Source organism: Castor canadensis, chromosome 6 (assembly GCF_047511655.1).
Source record: "Castor canadensis chromosome 6, mCasCan1.hap1v2, whole genome shotgun sequence".
Classification (NCBI taxonomy): domain Eukaryota; kingdom Metazoa; phylum Chordata; class Mammalia; order Rodentia; family Castoridae; genus Castor; species Castor canadensis.
Window position 1 is genome coordinate 36,272,935 of NC_133391.1, and position 20,201 is coordinate 36,293,135.

A 20,201-nucleotide genomic window follows, 5' to 3' on the forward strand; every position below is an offset into this window, starting at 1 on the left:
TATGTTTATCAAGGAAATTGGTCTGCAATTTTCTTTTTGTTATGTCTTTATCATGTTTCTGTATCAGGGGAATACTGGGCTACATAGAATGAGTTTGGTAACATTTCTTCCCATTCTACTTTATGGAATATATTGGGGAGCATTGGTGCTTATTTTTCTTTAAATGTATGGTAGAATTGAGCAGTGAATACATCTTGTCCTGGTCTTTTCTTTATTAGGAAAATCCTTATCACTGCTTTAATTTCATGGATTTTTATAGACCCGTTTAGATGCTTTATTCCCTCCTGGTTCAATTTCAGTAGGTCATAGTATTTGTAAACTTACCCATTTCTTCTAGATTTTCCAGTGTATTACAATATGCTGCAAGGCAGACCCTCTACCACTTGAGCCACACCTCTGGACCTTTTACTCTAATTATTTTGGAGTTAGGATCTCACTTTTTTGCTTAGGTCAGCCTGGACCATGATCTTCCTATTTTATTCTTCTTCCATTACTGAGATGACTGGTGCTTGGCACTATGCCAATCTTTTCTTCCGTTAAAATGGGGGTCTCACAATATTTTTGTCTACTCTGGCCTAGAGCCATGATCCTCCCAATCTTAGCCTCCCACATAGCTTGGGATGACAGGTATACCATTGCACCCAGATATTGGTTGAGATGGGGTCTTGTGACCTTTCTTCCCAGGATGGCCTCAAACCACAACCCTCCCAATCCCAGCCTTCCCAGTAGCTAAGATTACAGGCATGAGCCACCAACACCCATCTCTCTCTCTCATTTCTTAATTAAGGTATTCATAGCTATAAAATTCTCTCTTAGCATTGCTCTTACTTTGTCCCAATGGTGCTGGTAAGTTGTGCTTTCATTTTCAATTTATTATAAGAAATTTTTTATCTCTTCCCATATTTCTTTGATGACTTACCAACCGTTAAAGAGTGAAAGTGTTTGGACATTTTCTATGGTGTCTCTTGATACTTGTTTCTATTTTTATTCCATTGTAGTCTGATACAATACAGAAAATTATTCATCTCTTTTTTATTTGTGAAGACCTATTTTATGTCCTAAAATGTGAATTATTTTGAAGAATGTTCCATGGGCTGCTGAGAATAGGTTTTCTGCAACTGTTTGGTGGAATATTCTGTAGATGTTTATTAAGACTTTTTAATATATAGTGTTGTTTAATTCTGTAGCTTCCTTGTTGATTTTTTTTGTCTGGATAACCTTTCTATAGGTGAGAGTGGGGTACTAAAGTCATCCATTGTGTTGGGGCTATCTGTGTTTTAGGTTCACTTTTAAATTTGGGTACAGTGATGTTCAGTGCATTTCTCATAGACAACAAATGGTTGGGTCTTGGTTTATTTATTTTGTTTTTATTATTGTGCTGGGGGTACATTGTGACATTTACAAAAAGTTTTACAATATATTCTAGTTGAATTCACCCCCACCATCATTCTCCTCTATTTCTCCCTACCCCAATTCCTGAAATAGTTTCAACAGGACTCATTTTATTATTCACATACATGTATAAACAATATTTGCACCACATTCACGCTCTTACACCCTCTCCCCATGTCTTCCCTACACACACCGGTACTAACCTCCCAGAAGAAGTGGTTCTGCCCTCCTGTTCTCCAATTTTGTAAACAAAATGATGTTTTTGTTTTTTTTATAAACATAGCTATTCATTGGTTTCCTTGTGACATTTCAATATATATATGTTATGTAACTCAAATTGGTTCATGCTCTCTATTTTTCTCCTTTCTACCTTAGTCCCCTTCTTATAGTGATTTCAACAGGTTTAAAAGTTCTGTGTTATTCTTGTACAGGAAGTACATCAGTAATATTCACCTTCTTAACCTCCTTCTTTTACCATCTCTCTCATATGTGATGTCCCCTTAGCATGACCTGTTTTCATAATATGGCTTATATTTATGTTTGTATTCCACATATGAGAGAAAATATGATCTTCTGTTTTATGAACCTGACTACCTTCACTTAAGATGATTTCCTCCAGTTCCATCCATTTACCAGCAAATGACAAAATTTCATTCTCCTTTATGGCCTTATAAAGTTCCATTATATATAAATACCACCTTTTCTTAATCCATTCATCAGTAGTGGGGCATCTTGGTTGTTTCCATAGCTTAGATATTGTGAATAATGCTACAATAAATATGGGTGCATAGGTGCCTTTATTGTACCTTGATTTACATTCCTTCAGGTATATCCCTAGGAGTAGTGTTGCTGGATCATATAGCAGTTCTACTTTTAGTTTTTTGAGGCGCCTCCATATTGTTTTCCATAGTGGTTGTAATAATTTACATTCCCACTAGCAGTGTATGAGGGCTCATTTTCCCCCACATCCTTGCCAACACTTGCTGTTTGTGTACTTAATGATAGCCATTAAGAGTGAAGTGGAACCTTAACATGGGTTTGATTTGCATTTGCTTTATGGCCAGGGATGTTGAACATTTCTTCATGTGCTTTTTGGCCATTTGGACTTATTTTGAAAAAGCTAAGTTCAGTTCATTGCCCATTTCTTCACTGAGTCATTGATTTTTGGGGAGTTTAGTTTTTTGAGATTCCTGAATATTCTGGTTATTAATCCCATGTCATATGTATAGCTGGCAAAGATTTTCTCTCATTCTATGGTCTGCCTCTTCAATTTGGTGACCATTTCTTTTGTTGTACAGAAGCTTTTTAATTTCATGTGAATCCTTTCTCTTAGTTGCTGAGCCATTTGAGTTCTATTAAGGAAATCATTGCCTATACCTGCCAATTCCATTGTATTCTCTGCTCTTTCCTGCACTAGCTTTATATTAAGGTCCTTAACTCACTTTGAGTTAATACTTGTACAAGGTGAAACTTGGATCTAGTTTCAGTTTTCTACATGCAGATATCCACTTTTCCCAGCAACATTTGTTAAAGAGGCTGTCTTTTCTCTATCCTGTGTGGGCACTTTGGAAAAAACCAGGTGTGCATAGCTGCATAGATTCATTTCTGGGTCTTCTATTCTGTTCCACTGGTCTTCATGTCTGTTTTTGTGCCAGTACCATGCCATTTTTATTGCTACAGCTCTGAAGTATAGCTTGAAGTTGAGTATTATGATAGTTCCAGTGTTGCTCTATTTGCTTAATATTGCCTTGGCTATTCATCATGTTTGGTCCATCATGCTTCCAAATGAACTTTAAGGTTAATATTTCAATCTCTGTGATGAATGTCATTGGGATTTTGTTGGGGATTGCCTTAAGCAAACATGTACATTGCTTTGGCAATATAGCCACTTTCACAATATTGATTCACCAATCCATGAGCATGGGAGATCTTACCATCTTCCGTAGTCTTCTTTGATGTCTTTCTTCAATGGTTTATAATTTTCATTGCAGAGTCCTTTCACTACCACTACTTTGGTTAAGTTTATTCTTAGGTATTTTATTTTTTGAGGCTATTGTATATGGAATTGTTTTTCTATATTCTTTCTCAGTGTGTTCATTGATATATAGAAAGGTTACTGGTTTTTGTAAATTGATTTTGGGTCCTGCTACTTTGCTGAAACTGTTTATAATGTGTATGAATGATTTGGCAGAGGTTTTTTTGGGTCTTTTTGGTGTAAGATCATGTAATCTGCAAATAGGGATAGTTTAACTTCTTCCTTTCCTATTTGTATTCCTTTCATTTCTTCTCTTTTTCTTATTGCTCTGGCTATGAATTCCAAGACCGTGTTGAATAATAGTGGAGCGAGTGGACACCCTTGACTTCTGAAGAGGAAATGATTTCAGTTTTTCCCCCATTTAGTATGATGTTGGTTATAGCCTTGTCACATATAGTCTTTATATGTTGAGGTACATCCCTTCTATTCCTACTTTCATCAGAGCTATTATCATAAAATGATGCTGAATTTTATTGAAGGCCTTTTCTGTATCTATGGAGATGATCACGTGGGTTTGTTTTTGCTTCAGTTAATATGCTGCATTGCATTTAATGATTTGCATATCTTGAGCCATCTCTGCATCTCTTAGATGAAATTGACTTGATCATGGTGTAAAAACTTTATGATATGTTATTGAATTTGGTTTACCAATATTTCATGGAGGATTTTTGCATCTAAGGTCATTAAATAGCCTGTAATTCTATTTTTGTGGTGTTCTTGTCCTGCTTTAGAATAAGTGCAATACTGACTTCATACAATGAGTTTGGCAATATTCTATCCCTTTCTATTTTGTAGTAAAGTTTGAGGAGTACTATTTTTTTTCTTTAAATTTCTGTTAGAATTCAACAGTGAATCCTTCAGGTCCTGGACTTTTCTTTTCTGGAAGACTTTGTTATAGATTGCCTGCTATAGATCTATTCAGCTGATTTTCATCTTCTTGGTTTAATTTTGGATGGTCATGTACCTGCAGTTTTGTCCATTTCTTCTAGATTTTCCAGTTTATTCAAATATACGTTTTCAAAGACATAGCTAATGATTCCCTGAATTTCCTAACTGTTATTATCTCCCTTTTTCATTTTTAAATTTTATTAATTTGTGTCTTTTTCCCCCTCATTTCAGTCAGATTTGGTAAGGGTTTATTAATCTTATTCATCTTTTCATAGAACCAACTTTTTGTTTCATTAATCCTTTGCTTTTTTTTGTTTCTGTTTCATGAGTTTAGCCATGATTTTTATTATTTCTCTCCTGCTAATTTTGAGTTTAGCCTGTGCTTTTCCCTAGGAGTTTGAGATGCAGCATTAGGTCCTTTATTTGAGAGCTTTCTGTGTTTTTAATATATGCATTCATGGCTATAAGCTTTCCTCTTAGCACCACTTTTGGTATGTCCCATAGGTTCTAACAGGTTATGCTTTCATTTTCATTAAATTCCAAGAACTTTTTGTTTTTCTCCCTGTTTCTTCAATGACCTGATAATCAAGTAGCAATGTGTTCTTCAGTCTCCAGGTGTTTGAGTATCTTCTAATGTTCCTTTTGTTGTTTAGTTCTAGTTTTATTGCTTTGTCATTAGACTTGTGTAAGGAGTCATTTCTCTTTTCTTATATTTGTTAAGACTTGCTTTGTGACCTTAAATATGCTCTATTTTGGAGAAAGATCCATAGGCTGTTGAGAAGAATGCATGTTGTGCTGTTGCAGGATGGAATACTCTGTGGATGATTCTTATATTCATTTGATCTAGTTTTCATTCAATTCCAGCATTTCTTTGTTGGTATTTTGTCTGGATGACCTATCTATCAGTGAGAGTGTGACCCTCCCTATGAGTTGGGGTCTATCTGTGTTTTTAAGTCCAGTAGTATATGTTTAATGAAGTTGGGGGCACCAACATTGGGTGCATATAAGTTAACAATTGTTGTTTCCTCTTGACATATTGCTCTTTTTATTAGCATGAAGTGACCTTCTTTGTCTCCTCTGACTAATATAGGTTTGAAGTTTACTTTATCTGATACAAGTATTGCTACTTCTGCCTGTTTTCAGGGACTATTAGCTTTGTAAACATTCTACAACCATTTCACCCAAACAGAATATTTGTTTCTGTCTGTAAGATAGCTTTCTTGTAAACAACAAATGTGAGGTCTTTCTTTTTCATCCAGTTTACCAATCAATGTCTTTTTATGGGGTAGTTGAGGCCATTAACATTCAGAGTTAATAGTGAAAGCTATATGGTGATTATTGCCATTTAGTTGATTTTGTTGTGTGAAGATTTGTGTGTGTGTAAGTAATTCTGTGCTATTCTCTAATTATTTGTCTGCTCTTTCATTAAGAGTTAATAACGTCCATCCTTCCATGGCTGTTTGTTTTTATCTTCTGTGTGTAGGATTCCTTTGAGAAACTTCTGGAGCGCTGATTTAGTGGTCATGTGTTGCTTTAGTTTCTGTTTATCATGGAAGGTTTTTATTCTTCCTTCAATTTTGAATGATAGCTTTGCTGGGTAGAATATCCTAGGATTGAAATTGTTTTCCTTCAGTCCTCAAAATACCTCACTCCATGCCCTTCTTGCTTCCAAGGTTTCTGCTAACAAATCTGCTGTTATTTTGATGAATTTACCTTGATATACTATTTGATTTTTCTCTCGTGCAACCCTCAATATTCTTTTCTTATTCTCTGTTGTAATTATTTTAACTGTAATATGTTGTGGAGATATTCTATTTTGGTCATGTCTGTTTAGTGTCTTTGATGCTTCCTGTACCTTTACAGGCATCTCTTGCTTGATATTTGGGAAATTTCCTGCTATTATTTGTTTGAATATATACCTATACCTTTTTTGTTGCAACTCTTCTCCTTCAATGACCAGCTGGTCTTTTCATGGAATCACAGACCTCTTGCATATTCCTTTTGCAGGTCTTCAGCCTTTTGTCTAAGGATTCTTCTCTTTTTTCTTTAAAATGCATTTTGTCTCTGAGTCCTGAATTTCTGTTTTCCACATGTTCCATTCTCCTGGAGTTACTTTCAATTGTACTTTGTATTTGACTTAAGGAATTTTTTGTTTCCATGTTTTCTGCTGGATTCTTTTCATTTGCTTGTTTGAGACTTTCCATAACTTTGTGAAGCTTCTCTTTCAAATCTTGTACTGTCTTCTTTATCTCTTTTTAAAATAATTTCCTTTTCATTTTGGAGTTTGTTGAAATTGTCTGTGTGTTCATTTATTTCAGTGTCTTCTTGGGATTTTAACCTTGTTCTCTTGGGATTCATTGCTTTTGTGTGTGTCCCCTTTAAGGTCATTAAACATTCTTCTTATTATTATTCTGACCACAACCACTGAGATTCATCCTCTTCGCTTTCTGCCAAATCCTCTGTTCTGTGATTGTTTGCTTTTTGAAGAGTCATATTCCCCTGCATTGTTTTTCTCCTCCTGTTTTTATTTTGAGATTTGTTCATGTGTTTTTAGTCAGTTGGGTGTTTAAATAACCCTTTATCTTTCTTTTGACTTAATTTTAAGTTCCTCCTAGCTTAGTTGTTAGCTAGATTGTTGTAATGTTTCTGTTCACTGATCTGGAGGTATAACTCAGCAAGAACAAATTCACAGATCCAATGCCAACCAGTTATTTACATAACACATAAAACCATTGACAATATTATCCATAATCAGGAGGCATTGGGGAGAAACAGTTCTTTGAATAGAGATGATACTTAGGTAATGTAAATGCTTATGCTAGGAGAGGAGGCAGGAAGGAGTGAATGGGGAAAGTGGGAGAAGAAGTATGAAGTGTGATGGCTATGGGGTAGTAAGTCCTTAATGTATGTAAAGATGTAGTTCAGTCATTGTGGGGGAGAGTGAGATTGTCAGGGACTGCAAAGGGACAGTAAGGATGGGAATAATGTATGATATTGGCATAATAGACTACTCAGAAAGTAGTTAGTGTGGAGGAGATAGGGACAGTGGGGGGAAAGGAGGGGGTGGGTGAGAAGGGTAAGGAGAAGGAAGGAAGAGAGAAAAGGAAAGAAAAAATTGGACAACAGAAAGCAAAGTGGAACAAGAGAGGGTTAAACAAATTGAAATTTGAACAGAGTGGAAAAATGAGATAAGTAACAACAAACAAAGGAAAAGAAAAGAAAAAATACATTGTAATACATATGTATATATAATAAACACATGAATATATATAATACATACATACATATTATATATACATATATAATACACATATATATACATATACATATAATATAATATGTATATGCATTATATATATACATATAAATATTATATTTGGCATAATATGTATATGTATGCCAAATTTCTTTGTTTTTATGGAGTGGAGTGAGTTTCCTCTCAGTTCAATGACTGCTCTTGGCTCTTCCCTCTGATTTCCATTCTAGGTGCTATCCCTTCGGATAGGGGCTTTCTCTGTGTCCCTGCCCCTCCTTGTTGGTATGCTGGGATGTGTGGCAATCAATGATGCCCCTCTCTACTAGAGAGCCTTGTGGTAAATCTGCTCAGGGTATTTGAGCCCAAGCTCTTTTGGGGGAGAAGGGCCATTTGGTTCAGCTTCCTTTTTTGTAAATAATTTCTACCAAGTGGTCCTACAAGGAGCTGTATGTGAGCAGCTACCATCCACTTCTGCCCACAGGGTTAGCCTGTGAGCTAGAATTGAGCTTTTTGGTATACAGCTTTTCTCTGGGAATGCTGTTAGTTTCAGCTCACTACCAGTTACTCAAAGATGGTTGAACATTTGCTATTTTCCCAAGACTGCAGCTGACCACCCATCCCCATACAGCCTGGATCAGCCCAGCATTGTGTCCCACCCCTACCAGGTGGAGGTGAAATTTTCCCTCCATTTTTTAGATTACCAGTTTTGTCCAAGAAGGATGCACTCTTTCCACAGCTGCACTAGACTATGTGGTTCCTTCCAGAGCAGACAATGTGACCCACTCACCTGGAGGGATTGTAGTTTCACTCAGGGATATCAGGGATCAGCATGGGGTGACACAAGCAGACAGCAGTCAGAGGTTCTATGTCCATGAATTTTGGTGGGTCCAAGACATCCCAAATGCTTTGCAAACTTATTCTACAGTCCTCTGCATTAAGTTTTTGGTATTTAGAGAGAGGAAAAAAGAAAAAGAAAAAAAAAGGAAAATAGCTCTCCAGCTGGTGGGCCAGCATAGCTACCACACTGCAGTGCCTGGGTTTCCAGGGCTGTTATGTGCTATAAAAAGTTAATTTAAATGTTGGTCATTGTACATTGTATTCCCCATATGTATTAGCAATATCTTACTTGGTGGAAAAAGCCAGGATATCTAATGCTTCTACCATGAATCTGGCATATTCTTTCAGATTCTTGCAGGGTTTATCAGATTGTTCATTCCTGGGTCTTGTTTTTTAATCCAATCCATCAGGCTGTCTTTTGACAGAAGATTTGAGAGCATTAACATTCAGAGTTATTATTGAAAATATGTAGTAATTCCTTCCATTTTATTGATTTTGTATTGTTTGATGTTACTTAGTCCTCATTTGCTTATGTACTCATCTAGTGAGTTTGTTCTTTCCTGTATTTTCATGGTTGCCCCTATGTTCCTCTTCTGTGTCTATGAGTCCTTTAAGTATCTTCTGCAGCACTGATTTACTGGTTTTCAATATCTTTAGTTTTTGTTTATAATGAAGGGTTTTATTTCTCAAATTTTGAATGATGTCTTTGCTGGAAATAATCTAGGTTAGCAGATATTTTCTTACAGGTCTTGAAATGCATCATCCCATACCCTCCTTGCTTTTTTAGGTTTTTGTTGAGAGGTCTCCTGTTATTCTTATGGCATTACCTTTATAGGTAACTTGATACTTCTGTCTTGCAAATCTCAATTTTTTTTTCATGTTCTGTGTCCCTAATGTTTTAACTTTAAGATTACCAGGGAAGATTCTTTTCTGGTCTTGTTTATTAGAATTCCTATAATCTTCCTGTACTTGAATGATGATTTCTTTCTCAAGAGCTAGAAAGCTTTCTGATATTATTTTATTCAGTGTATTTTATATACCTTTAGCTTGCACCCCCCTCCTTCTTCCATGATCGTGATTCATAGCTTTGATCTTTTGATGGTGTCTCATATGTCCTGCATATTCTTCTTGAAGTTCTTAAGTGGTTTTTTACCTCTGTCTTCACCTGCATGGGTTAGCACATTTACTTTGTCTTCAAGCCCTGATATTCTGTCTTTAACTTGATACAATCTACTGCAGAGACTTTCAACTGAGTTTTTTTGTTTGATTTATTGAGCTTTTCATTTGCAGGATTTCAATTTCATTTTTTCAGAATTTCTATATCTTTATAGAATTTCTTTTCCATTTCATGCATTGTCTTCTTTGTTTCCTTCCATTCTTATTTTAAGTCTTCTTGGAACTTATTATGTCCCCTTTAATTTCTTTGATCATTCTTGTAATCATTTTTTAAAAATTCTTTGTCTGAGATTTTGTTCATTTCACTGTCATTAGTAGCATTACTGTTGAGTTGTTGAGTTTGGGACAAGTCACATTGCCTTAGTTTTTCATATTCCTTGTATTTCTGCAATGGAATTTGTGCATCTGAGGCTAATTTTTCGGTTGGCAGTTCTAATCTCTTGTAGTCAGTCGAAGTACTCTCAGTACTTTGGAAGTGCACTGATGTGGCAGAGTTAAGGTGCAATTTATCACCACTGGGTTGGAGGTGTGGCTCAGTAGCCAAGAATTCACCCCCATACTCAAGGTACTAGTCCTGAGCGCTGCTCACATCAAGGTAAACTGACTATAGTCTCTTATAGAAGGATCTGTTTTCCACTTCTGGCCTGCTTTCACTACAGAAGATTCCCTTCTTTGTGTACTGGTTGCTGCTGACTACAGAGATTTATAGTCTGTTGGCCAGATAAGTTCCCACTTGCTTCACAAGCCCCCCCAGTTTGTGTCCACAGGGGCAGCAAGCATCCAAGCTCAGGTAATTCCATACATGTCAGAGAGTGTGGAAAGCAAACATAAACCTAAGGCTTTACAGGCTGTGGATAACTGAGGGACATAGGTACTCTGACTGCTGTTTCCATTGCTTCCAGACCATATACAGCAGTTCACCTCCTTATGGGGAGGAGGCTATGGATGTCACATGATTTGGACGTTCTATCCTTGGAGCTTTCAGGCAGCCTGCCAGCTAACACATACTAGGACGTAGTTCCTAGAGGTGGGCCTCACTGCTTTCAGGTCCTGTCTAGCAGTTTGCTTCCCAGTATAAGAGAGGATGTGGATATTATGTCATTTGGAAAGTCTGAGCTCAGAGCCCTCTGACCAACATAGGAGTCAAGACATGCAGCCAGGAGACTGACCTTACAATGCCAGCCACAGGACCAGTGCTTTGTTTCTGCCTTGACACTCAGGGGATGGGACATGTTTCTCACCAGGGAGCACAGGACATCTGATCTCTACATCCTTCATTGTTGCAACTTCCTGCTGCTTGAAGTTTCCTGTAGAATCATGTCAGACCTCAATTTCTCCTGGCCATTTCTCATCCACTGTGGCAGAGTGTCCCAGGTCTCTCTGGACACAATTGTTCCTTGTTTTCAAGCCCAGAGTAACTCAGTCTTAAACAATAGATACTGTCTCAAGATGGCACTTTGCTACAGCCCTCCAACAGAAGGAAAATAACAAACCATTATTTCTTCACTGGGGCTAATCTTCCCCACTGGAGCAATCACTGTCTCAGATACCCAATACCCGTACTCGGTTTAAGGTTTGAAGGAATTATGGTATGATCTTACAGCTAGAATTGCCAGTATATTACCAGAGCCATCTAGCTTACCCTGTGATTGTGTCTTCTGCTTCTCTTTCCTCTCCTTGAGAGCAGAGGATAAGCATTGAACTGTTTACTGCTGCCTTTCTGTGCTGCCTCAGTTTCTCTGTGCTTGTCTTCTGGACTGTCACCTCTTCTGTAATTCCTGATGATCTTCCTCTCTTTTTATATTCAGAAAATAGTCTCTCATGGATTCAAAACAGTGGATGCTTCTAATCCACCAACTTGCCCTCTCTCTCAATAAATGATGAATAAAAGGATATCGGAGATGACAGCAATACAGCTGTTCAGCTCATTTCAAGGTCTCTGCCCACATAGTGTCTGACACTCATATGATGCCCTAGAACATCCATTGTATGAATTTTACTCTTATCTCCTCTCTCTTGCGTGCAGGAGGATAGGTCTCATTTACATGTACAGAACAGATCAATAAAGTTAAAAACTACACAGAATAATCTTTGTCTTTCCCAGAAATGTTTCTAATTTTCATCAAGAGAAATTATGTGAAAGTTCCTTGCAATGGTTTTATCTTTCAAAGGAAATCTTTGACTAAGACACAAGCACCATCATAACAAGTAGTTCAAGTAGAGGGCAACATAGAATGATATCTCTCTCAGTGGATTCTTCCAGATAGAACTTACCAAAAAATGCAGTGCTACTCAACTGAACCAAGCCATTTCACCAGTCTTCTAAGGTGCTAGAAATGTACTATTTCCAATAATAAAAAGGAAAATGAGAAGGAAATACTGAGACTGAAGACAAGACTGAGTATGTAGTTAAACCAGAGGGGCTGATTCAATCATGTAGAAGTGGTGGCACTCCATGGTGGTACTGATAATAACCCTATCATGGAGAGAAAAACAAGTGAGTGAAAACCAAAGTCTATAGGTAGAGGACATAGCCACATCCATGAGCAGAGCATGCAGCCATTCAGGGCTTCTGTTCTGTCTTGGAGTCAGGGGAAATGATCATATTGTACCAGGCTTTGGCCAACAGTATCAGTGGATGATTTTTTTATGATGACATTATAACGTATCATACTCTCTAAAGCCATAAGGCCATAATGACTAGTGGTTTCAGTTTGAAAATTTTATCAGAAAACTCTGCATTATCATTTTCCAGGTAAAGTACATAAGGTCATTCCATTCTAGTCATGATATAAATTGAAATGACCTAATAGAAACATTTCAGAAAATCAGATTTGCTTTCAGTAATGTCATTGAGAAATACAGCATGTCCACTTAGAATGTCTGAAGTCACTATTCTAAGGTATTAGATTAATACTTTTTCTTGCTTTTCCCATTTTGTTGGCTTATTTGGAAACATCACTGAAGATGTTTCTCTCTTGAGAAAGGCAATGCCTGCTGAACTTCATAATGAATATTTACTATTACATAATGAATACCTATGGAAAAATGTCTCACCCATACTCTGAGCCCATTTTCTAAATCACTACCTGATTATCTTCACTAGTGGTATAATGGTTTCTTCAAGTTCTACTGGATAAAATTATACCTCAAGACCAAAATAAAAGAAAAATGCAAATGAGCATAGTCAAATCTTAATCACTCAGACCCATCTCTTAAATTTTCACTCTGTTTTCTGTAATGGTGGTCTGATGTAAAGAACTCTGATTGCATTAGTTGTGATAACCTGGTTTCTAAACTGATCTCACACTGTTCGGTGGGCTTTTTTTTCTATTACTGACATGGAAATAACACAATGTTATTTGTTTATATATTAAAGAATGTTACCTCCATTGGGATTATTAAGCAGAAAATGAAAATGGCTGGGGATAAAATAGTTGAAGAGTTAAGCTTAGTTTTTCATTGAGTTTATATTCAGTGGATAAAAATCTTATAAAACAAAGTAAGTACACAAAAACAGATATCCCTTTAATACATAGGATAATATGTCCTTATGAAAGTTTATTAAATTTTTCATTTATTTATTCTTTGAATTCCTATTTTGGACTGACTCTTCCTCCTGAAATAGTCTTCAGGCACTTTCTAATGTAAACCCCATTCTGAAGTTAACTCTTGAATACATCTTTTTACACCATCCTGGGGAGAAAAGGAATCTTTCACATCATTGCTGTGAGATTTTTTTTTCTGACTGAAAAGGCAGGACAATGATCATTACAGGGTTCACTTTGTTGTTTCTTTCCTCCCCCTTTAGGTTTTGTGCATCTGGTTGGAGGAGGTGGACTCTGCTCAGGAGTGGTGGAAGTGAACTCTGGAGGAAACTGGACTCAAGTATCTGATGGGAACTTTATATTTGCTAATGCCCGGGTCATCTGTGCAGAGCTGGGGTGTGGCAAGGCTGCATCTGTCCTGGGGGATGTGGCCTTCAAAAGTGCCAATGGACAGGTCTGGGCTGAAGAATTCCAGTGTAGGGGTCAAGAGCAAAGGCTCTGGTTCTGCCCCCGAGTGCCATGTCCTGGAGGCAGCTGCCAACCCAGTGGGGCTGTTCACATTGTCTGTTCAGGTGAGACTCAGAGCAGGACTTGAACCTCCCAGCATGCTCTGTAGGAATAAGACAAATGACAGATGTTGCTGACATCCTGTCTTCTCCTGCAGAGTACGCTGAAGTCCGGCTCATGAATAATGGCACCTCTCGGTGTGAGGGTCAAGTGGAACTGAATACTTCTCAAGGCTGGAGAACACTCTGCGCCTCCCACTGGAACATGGCCAACGCCAATGTTGTTTGCCGTCAGCTTGGCTGTGGCATCGCCATCTCAACCCCAAAAGGAGCATACTATCTAGAAAGAGGTGAAGAGATCTGGAAGGACCGATTCCACTGCTCAGGGTCTGAGTCCTTCTTGTGGAGTTGCCCTGTGACTGCCCTAGGTGTTTCTGCTTGTACACACAGAAATACAGCCTCTGTGGTCTGCTCAGGTAAGAGAGTAGGTAGTGCTGACTGGTGACTGGGGTGCAACCAGTGTGCAGAACTGACTTCAAAATCAGACATTTTGTGTGAAGTATGGTTTTTCTCACTGATCATTCATTTTCAAAACAGGTCAAGTAATAATAACACAAATACTTTTTCAAATAAACATTATTTAATCAAAATTCATTAAGAAGAGTGTATAACAATCCCAGATCAGCAAAGAGAAAGTTAGCAGTTCCCAGACGTCTCCAGCACATTCTAGCAATCACTGTGCCCTACTCCATTTCAAAGAAAACCACTCTAACTTCTACCAAAGAATTTTTTGTGAGTTTTTTGTGAAACATTGTGTAACTTACATAGTACATTTTCTTTTGTGTCTAGGTTCTTAGGCTCAGTATTGTGTTTGGAAATATTCCCATTTGTTGATAGCAGAGCTTGATTCATTTCCATTACTATAGTGTTTTCCACTGAATGACCACTTGGCTATGTACTGATCCATTCCACTGATGGTGGAGAGTTGAGTTGTTTTCAGTTCTGGATTATTATAATGCCAACAACTTTTAATGCAAATATATATGTATTTATTTGAGGTTTTTAAGCCTTGGCTATAATTTTTGCTCTCTTAATATTGTATTATTGAGAAGTTAAATTCTTACTCATAGTGAAGCACAACTTTTCAACTTTCTCTAGCACACTTAGTGTGCTTATGTCCTTTTATAAGCATATAATGATCCTAAAATGATTAAAATACTCTTCAAGAATGCCTCATAGACATTTATTTACTTTTCTTTTGTAAATCATTTTATACTCTTTATGGAATTCATACCATATATGCTATAAGAAAAAGTTTCACATTGTTTGAATCTAACTGACTCAGAATCCTTTTCTGAAAAGAATCTTTTCCCCACCCTAGTGTCCTTTTTTTAATAAACAGAGTGCAGATGTATCTGAATCTCTTTCTATAATTTATAATTTGTTCTGTTCCATTCTATCATTTATCTACCTTCATACCAATACTGTACCTCCTTAATTATTATAACTTTATAGTATATCTGAAAACTTTTACTTGAAAGAAATTACTTTAAAGTAACTTCTCTAGTTTATTTTCCTTTTCTCTATTTTTCAATTTTTGTGGGGTTTACCTTACACAATTTTAGAATTACAAAAATGTTCCAAAACTAAAATGAGAATTCCTAGATAGCCTTTACTCAGATGTCTGTTTGTTACTTTTCTGCTGTATTCTCCCCCTCTTTCAGCCTCATTTTCCCTGAATATATAAAACCTTTCTAGGTGAATGGTTAAAAGTAGGTGTCCGTGTTTCTTTGCCCTAAAAAACACTTTAAGAATTTCCTTATGTAGGGCTGGCAAAGTGGCTCAAGTGGTAAACTGCCTGCCTACAAAGTGTGGGGCCCTGAGTTCAAATCCCCAGTGCTGAAAAAAAAAGAATTTCCTTATGTTTACCACACTGTGGTTACCAAGTTCCACACTTAAAGTGATTCCCCTATGTTTTCCTCTAGTAGTTTCAAACCTTCATGTCTTACATTAAGATCTTTAATTCATTTTGAATTTATTTTTATACAGTGTGAAGGACAGAGATTAGTTTCAATCTTCTAAATATGGATATCCAGTTTTCCCAGCATCATTTGTTTAACAGGCTGTCTTTTCTCCAACATATGTTTTTGGCAACTTTGTCAAGAATCAGATGGCTAGAGCTGCATGGGTTTGTTTCTAGGTCATCTATTCTATTCCATTGGTGTACATTGTCCATTCTGTGCCAATACTATGCTGGATTTGTTTCTGTGACTGTAGTAAATTTGAAATCAGGTATGTGATACCTCTTCTTTTGGTTCAGGAATGATCTGGCTATTCAGGGTCTTCTGTGCTTCCATATGAATTTCAAGATCATTTTTTTCAAGTTCTATGAAGAATATCATTGGAATTACAGTGGAGATTGCATTGAATATGTATATTACTCTAAGTAATATGGCTTGGCTAAAGAAAGTAAATGAGTAGGGGGAGGCCTTTGTTGATAATACCTAGTCCCCAATCTCTTCTTCTGTCTCTGCCCCCTGTCAGCCACAAGCTCCCATTGCCATAATGTTCTGCCTTACCACAGGCCCAGAAATAATGGAGTCAAAGACTAATGACTTAACCCTCTGAAACAATGAGCCAAAGTAAATACTTCCTCCCTTAAAATGTTTTGCTCAGGTATTTGGACTCAGTGACATAAAACTGACTAACACAAATCTATTTTGAAGATAGTTCTATGGGCTGTTGATGAAAATGTGTTTTCTAACTCTGTTGGGCTGTTCTCTAAATGTCTATTAGATAAGTCTGTTTTATCCAAAGTGTTTTTTAATTTCAATTTTTCTTTGTTGGCTTTTTATTTGAATGATCTGTCTATTGATGAGAATGGAGTATTGAAGACATCCACTACTATTTTATCTAGAACTATCTGTCCCTTTATATTCAGCAGCATTTGTTTTTATAAAATTCAGTGCTTCAACATTCAGTACATATATATTTACAATCATTGCAGATCCTTGGTGGATTGATAGCTTTTCCAATATGTAATGACTTTCTTTGAATCTTCTGACTGATTTTGGCTTGAAGTCTGTCTGCTCAGACACAAATAAAGCTACATCTGCTACTTTCAGCTTCCATTGGCCTAGGACATCATTTTCTATCCCTTTACTTTCAGACTGTGCATATCTTTGCTAGTGAGGAGTGTTTCTTGCAAGCAACAAATTGTTCAGTATTGCTTTTGATCAAGTCAGTCAATCAGAGTCTTTTATTTGAAGAATTAAGACATTTATGACTATTATTGAAAGCTGTATACTAGTTCTTGTCATTTTGTAGTTTTTCTTCTGGTAGTTTTGCATAACCTGTGCTCATTTCTTCCTCCTTTTTATATCTTAGAGGTTTGATGACTCACTAAGTTAATTACTCTTATTCCTAATTTTCATTTGCTTGTCTAGTCTTCTAGCATGATTTATTCTTTCTCATCCATTCATGATTGTGTTTTTCTTGCTTTCTGTTCTGGGTGTAGGGTTTCCTTAAGTATCTGCTGTAGTGGAGATAATTTTTTTAATTTGTATTTATCTTTAAAGATTTATTTCTTACTCAACTTTGAAGGATACCTTTGCAGGTTATAGTACTCTAGGCTGGAGTTTTTTCTGGGCTTGAAATACATCATATTGTTCTCTTTTGGTATCTCAACTCTATACTGAAAAATGTTTTGTAACTTTGATGTGCTTTCCTTTACATATGATTTGGCATTTCTCTGTTGAGGCTTTTAATATTCTTTCTTTCTTTCTTCTGAATGTTGACAGTTTAACAGTATTGTGTCATGGAGAGGTTCTTTTCTGATAATATCTGTTTTGGAGTTCTAAATGCTTCTTGTACTTGAATGTCCATCAACTTGTAAAGATTTAGACATTTTCTTGTATTTCAGTGAATACATTTCCTATACCTTTAGATTATGCTTTGTTACTTTTGTGTATACCAAAAATTATTAGGTTTGATCTTTTAATGTTGTCCCATAGGTCTTGAATATTTTGTTCATTCTAATTAGTTTTTCATTATGACTGTCTGAATGTTCCAATTTGTTAACCTGTCCTTAAGCCCTGATATTCTGCCTCCTGTATAATCAAGTCTGTTGGTGAGGCTTTCAACTGAGTCTTTGATTTATTGAGCTTTATACTTCCAAGATTTCTGTTTGATTTTTTTCAGAATCTTTCTTTATTGAATTGTTCTTTTGTGTTGTGTATTATCTTCCTTATTTTGCTTTGCTGTTTATTTGTATATTCTTTAAGTTTGTTGAACGTTTTATAGGCATTCTTTTGAATCTTTGACATTTCATCTATTTCAGTATGACTAGAAGGTGATAATGTACAATTATTAACTTTTGGAGGAGTCACATTGTCTTTACATATTTCTACATTGATATCTGCATAGACATTTTAATTTTATGTGAAGCCCTTCTTAGAGGGCAGCATTCTCTTGGCAATGTGGCCTGGTATGCCAGTCCATCTTGTAAATTTGAGTTTCATTCCAAGAAGACCTCATTGTGTAATTACACTTCATTAGCTGTATTTTGAGAGATTTGCTATAGTTCTTACTGTGTGAAAATATGAGACACCTGTTTTCTCTATAAGTCTTGCAGGAGAGGTATCCTTCTAGAAGTTAAGGCAGGTGTGTTGTAAACCACAAGTATATGAGATTGACACTCTGTGTTTACTCTTTTAGTTTAGTGTGCACTGTGAAGTCTAAAAGTGTATGAGGATGGCCTACATTGTGGTCTTTAGTAAGTGCAGTGTCTATAGGAGCTGTGTTATTTCTTTCTGTTATTGCTAAGAAAGTAAATATCTTGGAACCAGTCTTCAAGATCCCATAACCATGGAATGATCCACAATCACCATCTGGGAGCCTTAATTTCTCTATTATTTAAGTTGATGCATCCACAAAAGTTTGAGCAAAGCTGAGTCATGATGGGATTAAGCTTTGGTGAATGTTATTTTTTTCACCTGGGATAGGAGTATTGTTCAGTAGCAAAGTGTCACAAAGTATGCTCAACATTCTAGGATCAACCCTCAAGACCACTCACAGAGAAAAAGTCAAGTCACCCCTCCACATAAACAAACTAGATACAGAGATGCAGTAAGCTTAAAATAAAAGCCACCACCACAGAAGCCATAACAGAAAAAAGGGTAAGGATAATACAAAATTCTTAGAAGTTAAAAATTAATATAGGATTCAAAACAAAACAGAACATGAAAGGGAATATAAAAGTCAAGCAAAATAGAGGGGAAAAGAATAAAAGAGAGAAGAATATAAAAGAATGAACAAGAAGAAAAGAAAAAGTGAGGAAGGTTTAATTAAAGAATGAAAGTCATAATAAAATAAGGTAAGAATATGAAAAAATGAGAAACACAAATAAAGATGTCAAACACTACAATAGATGGAAGAAAAGAAAAAGTAAAAGAATAACCAAAACAGAAACAAAGTAAAAACAAAGAAGAAAATAACTAGTAAAAATTCCTCTTAGCCTAGGAATTTGTAGTGGGGAGGTTTAATTCTGTACCTTGTAATGTTAGAATTTTCCAGGTAATCAGGCAAGAATCAGGAGCTTATTGTGGTACATGTTGAATATTTCTCAGTGTAAGTCAAGGGGGTTAGGGACATGGTGAATGCTTGAGCCACTTCAGTGAGTCTATGTTACTGATAAAATTTTATCTGTGTATGGACCATGGTGGGCAGGGGATCAACCTCTTTTGAACCTCCTGCCTGCACTTCTGCAGAGCCAATGACTGGGCCACAATAAGCCATATTTTTTTTATTTTGGAAATGGTGTTTTATTTTTATTGCTGTTTTTATTAGCACATATTAATTATGCAACAAAATGGGTTTCATTATAGCATTTTCATAATGCTTGTATTTTGATCATATTCTCTCCATATACATTCTCTTGTCCCCTTTCTTCCCTTCCCTAGATCATTTCCTCTTCTTCAATAGTTTCCCTCCTACTTTCATGTTTTTCTCTTAATCTAAGTTCACATATTAGTGAAAACACGTGATACTTGCCTTTCTGAGTCTGGCTTATTTAACTTGATATGATCATCTCCAATTCCTCCCATTTTTCTTGAAATTACATAATTTCATTTTTCTTTATGACCAAATAAAACTCCATTGTGCATATATTCCATATTTTCTTTATCCATTCATCCACCGATAGGTGCCTAGGCTGATTCCATGACTTGGTTCATGTGGATAGTGCCACAATAAACATGAATGTGCATGTACTCTATTGTATGCTGAATTACATTCCTTCAGATATATTTTCAGGAGTGGTATAGCAGGATCATATGGCAGTTCTATTTTTAATTCTTTGAACACCTCCATTACTGATTCTTATGGTAGCTGGACTAATTTTCATTCTCACCAACATTAGTAAGGGTTTCTTGTCCTCCTACATTCTTATTAGTATTTGTTATTCATTTTCAATGAGCCCCATTTTACCAACCATGTTTTGGCTGTTCATGAGCAGCACCAGTGTCACAAAATCCAATCCTGGATCCAAGCTTCTTTAGCATCTT

General features: G+C 36.4%; 1 protein-coding gene across 1 annotated transcript in view; it reads left to right on the top strand.

Annotated features, from left to right (window-relative positions):
* LOC109699654 (antigen WC1.1-like) overlaps nucleotides 1-20,201 on the top strand; it is a 141,622-nt gene that overhangs the window by 29,992 nt on the left and 91,429 nt on the right. The window contains 2 exon segments of the mRNA XM_074077847.1: nucleotides 13,396-13,704; nucleotides 13,797-14,114. Coding sequence (XP_073933948.1) covers nucleotides 13,396-13,704; nucleotides 13,797-14,114 — 627 coding nt within the window.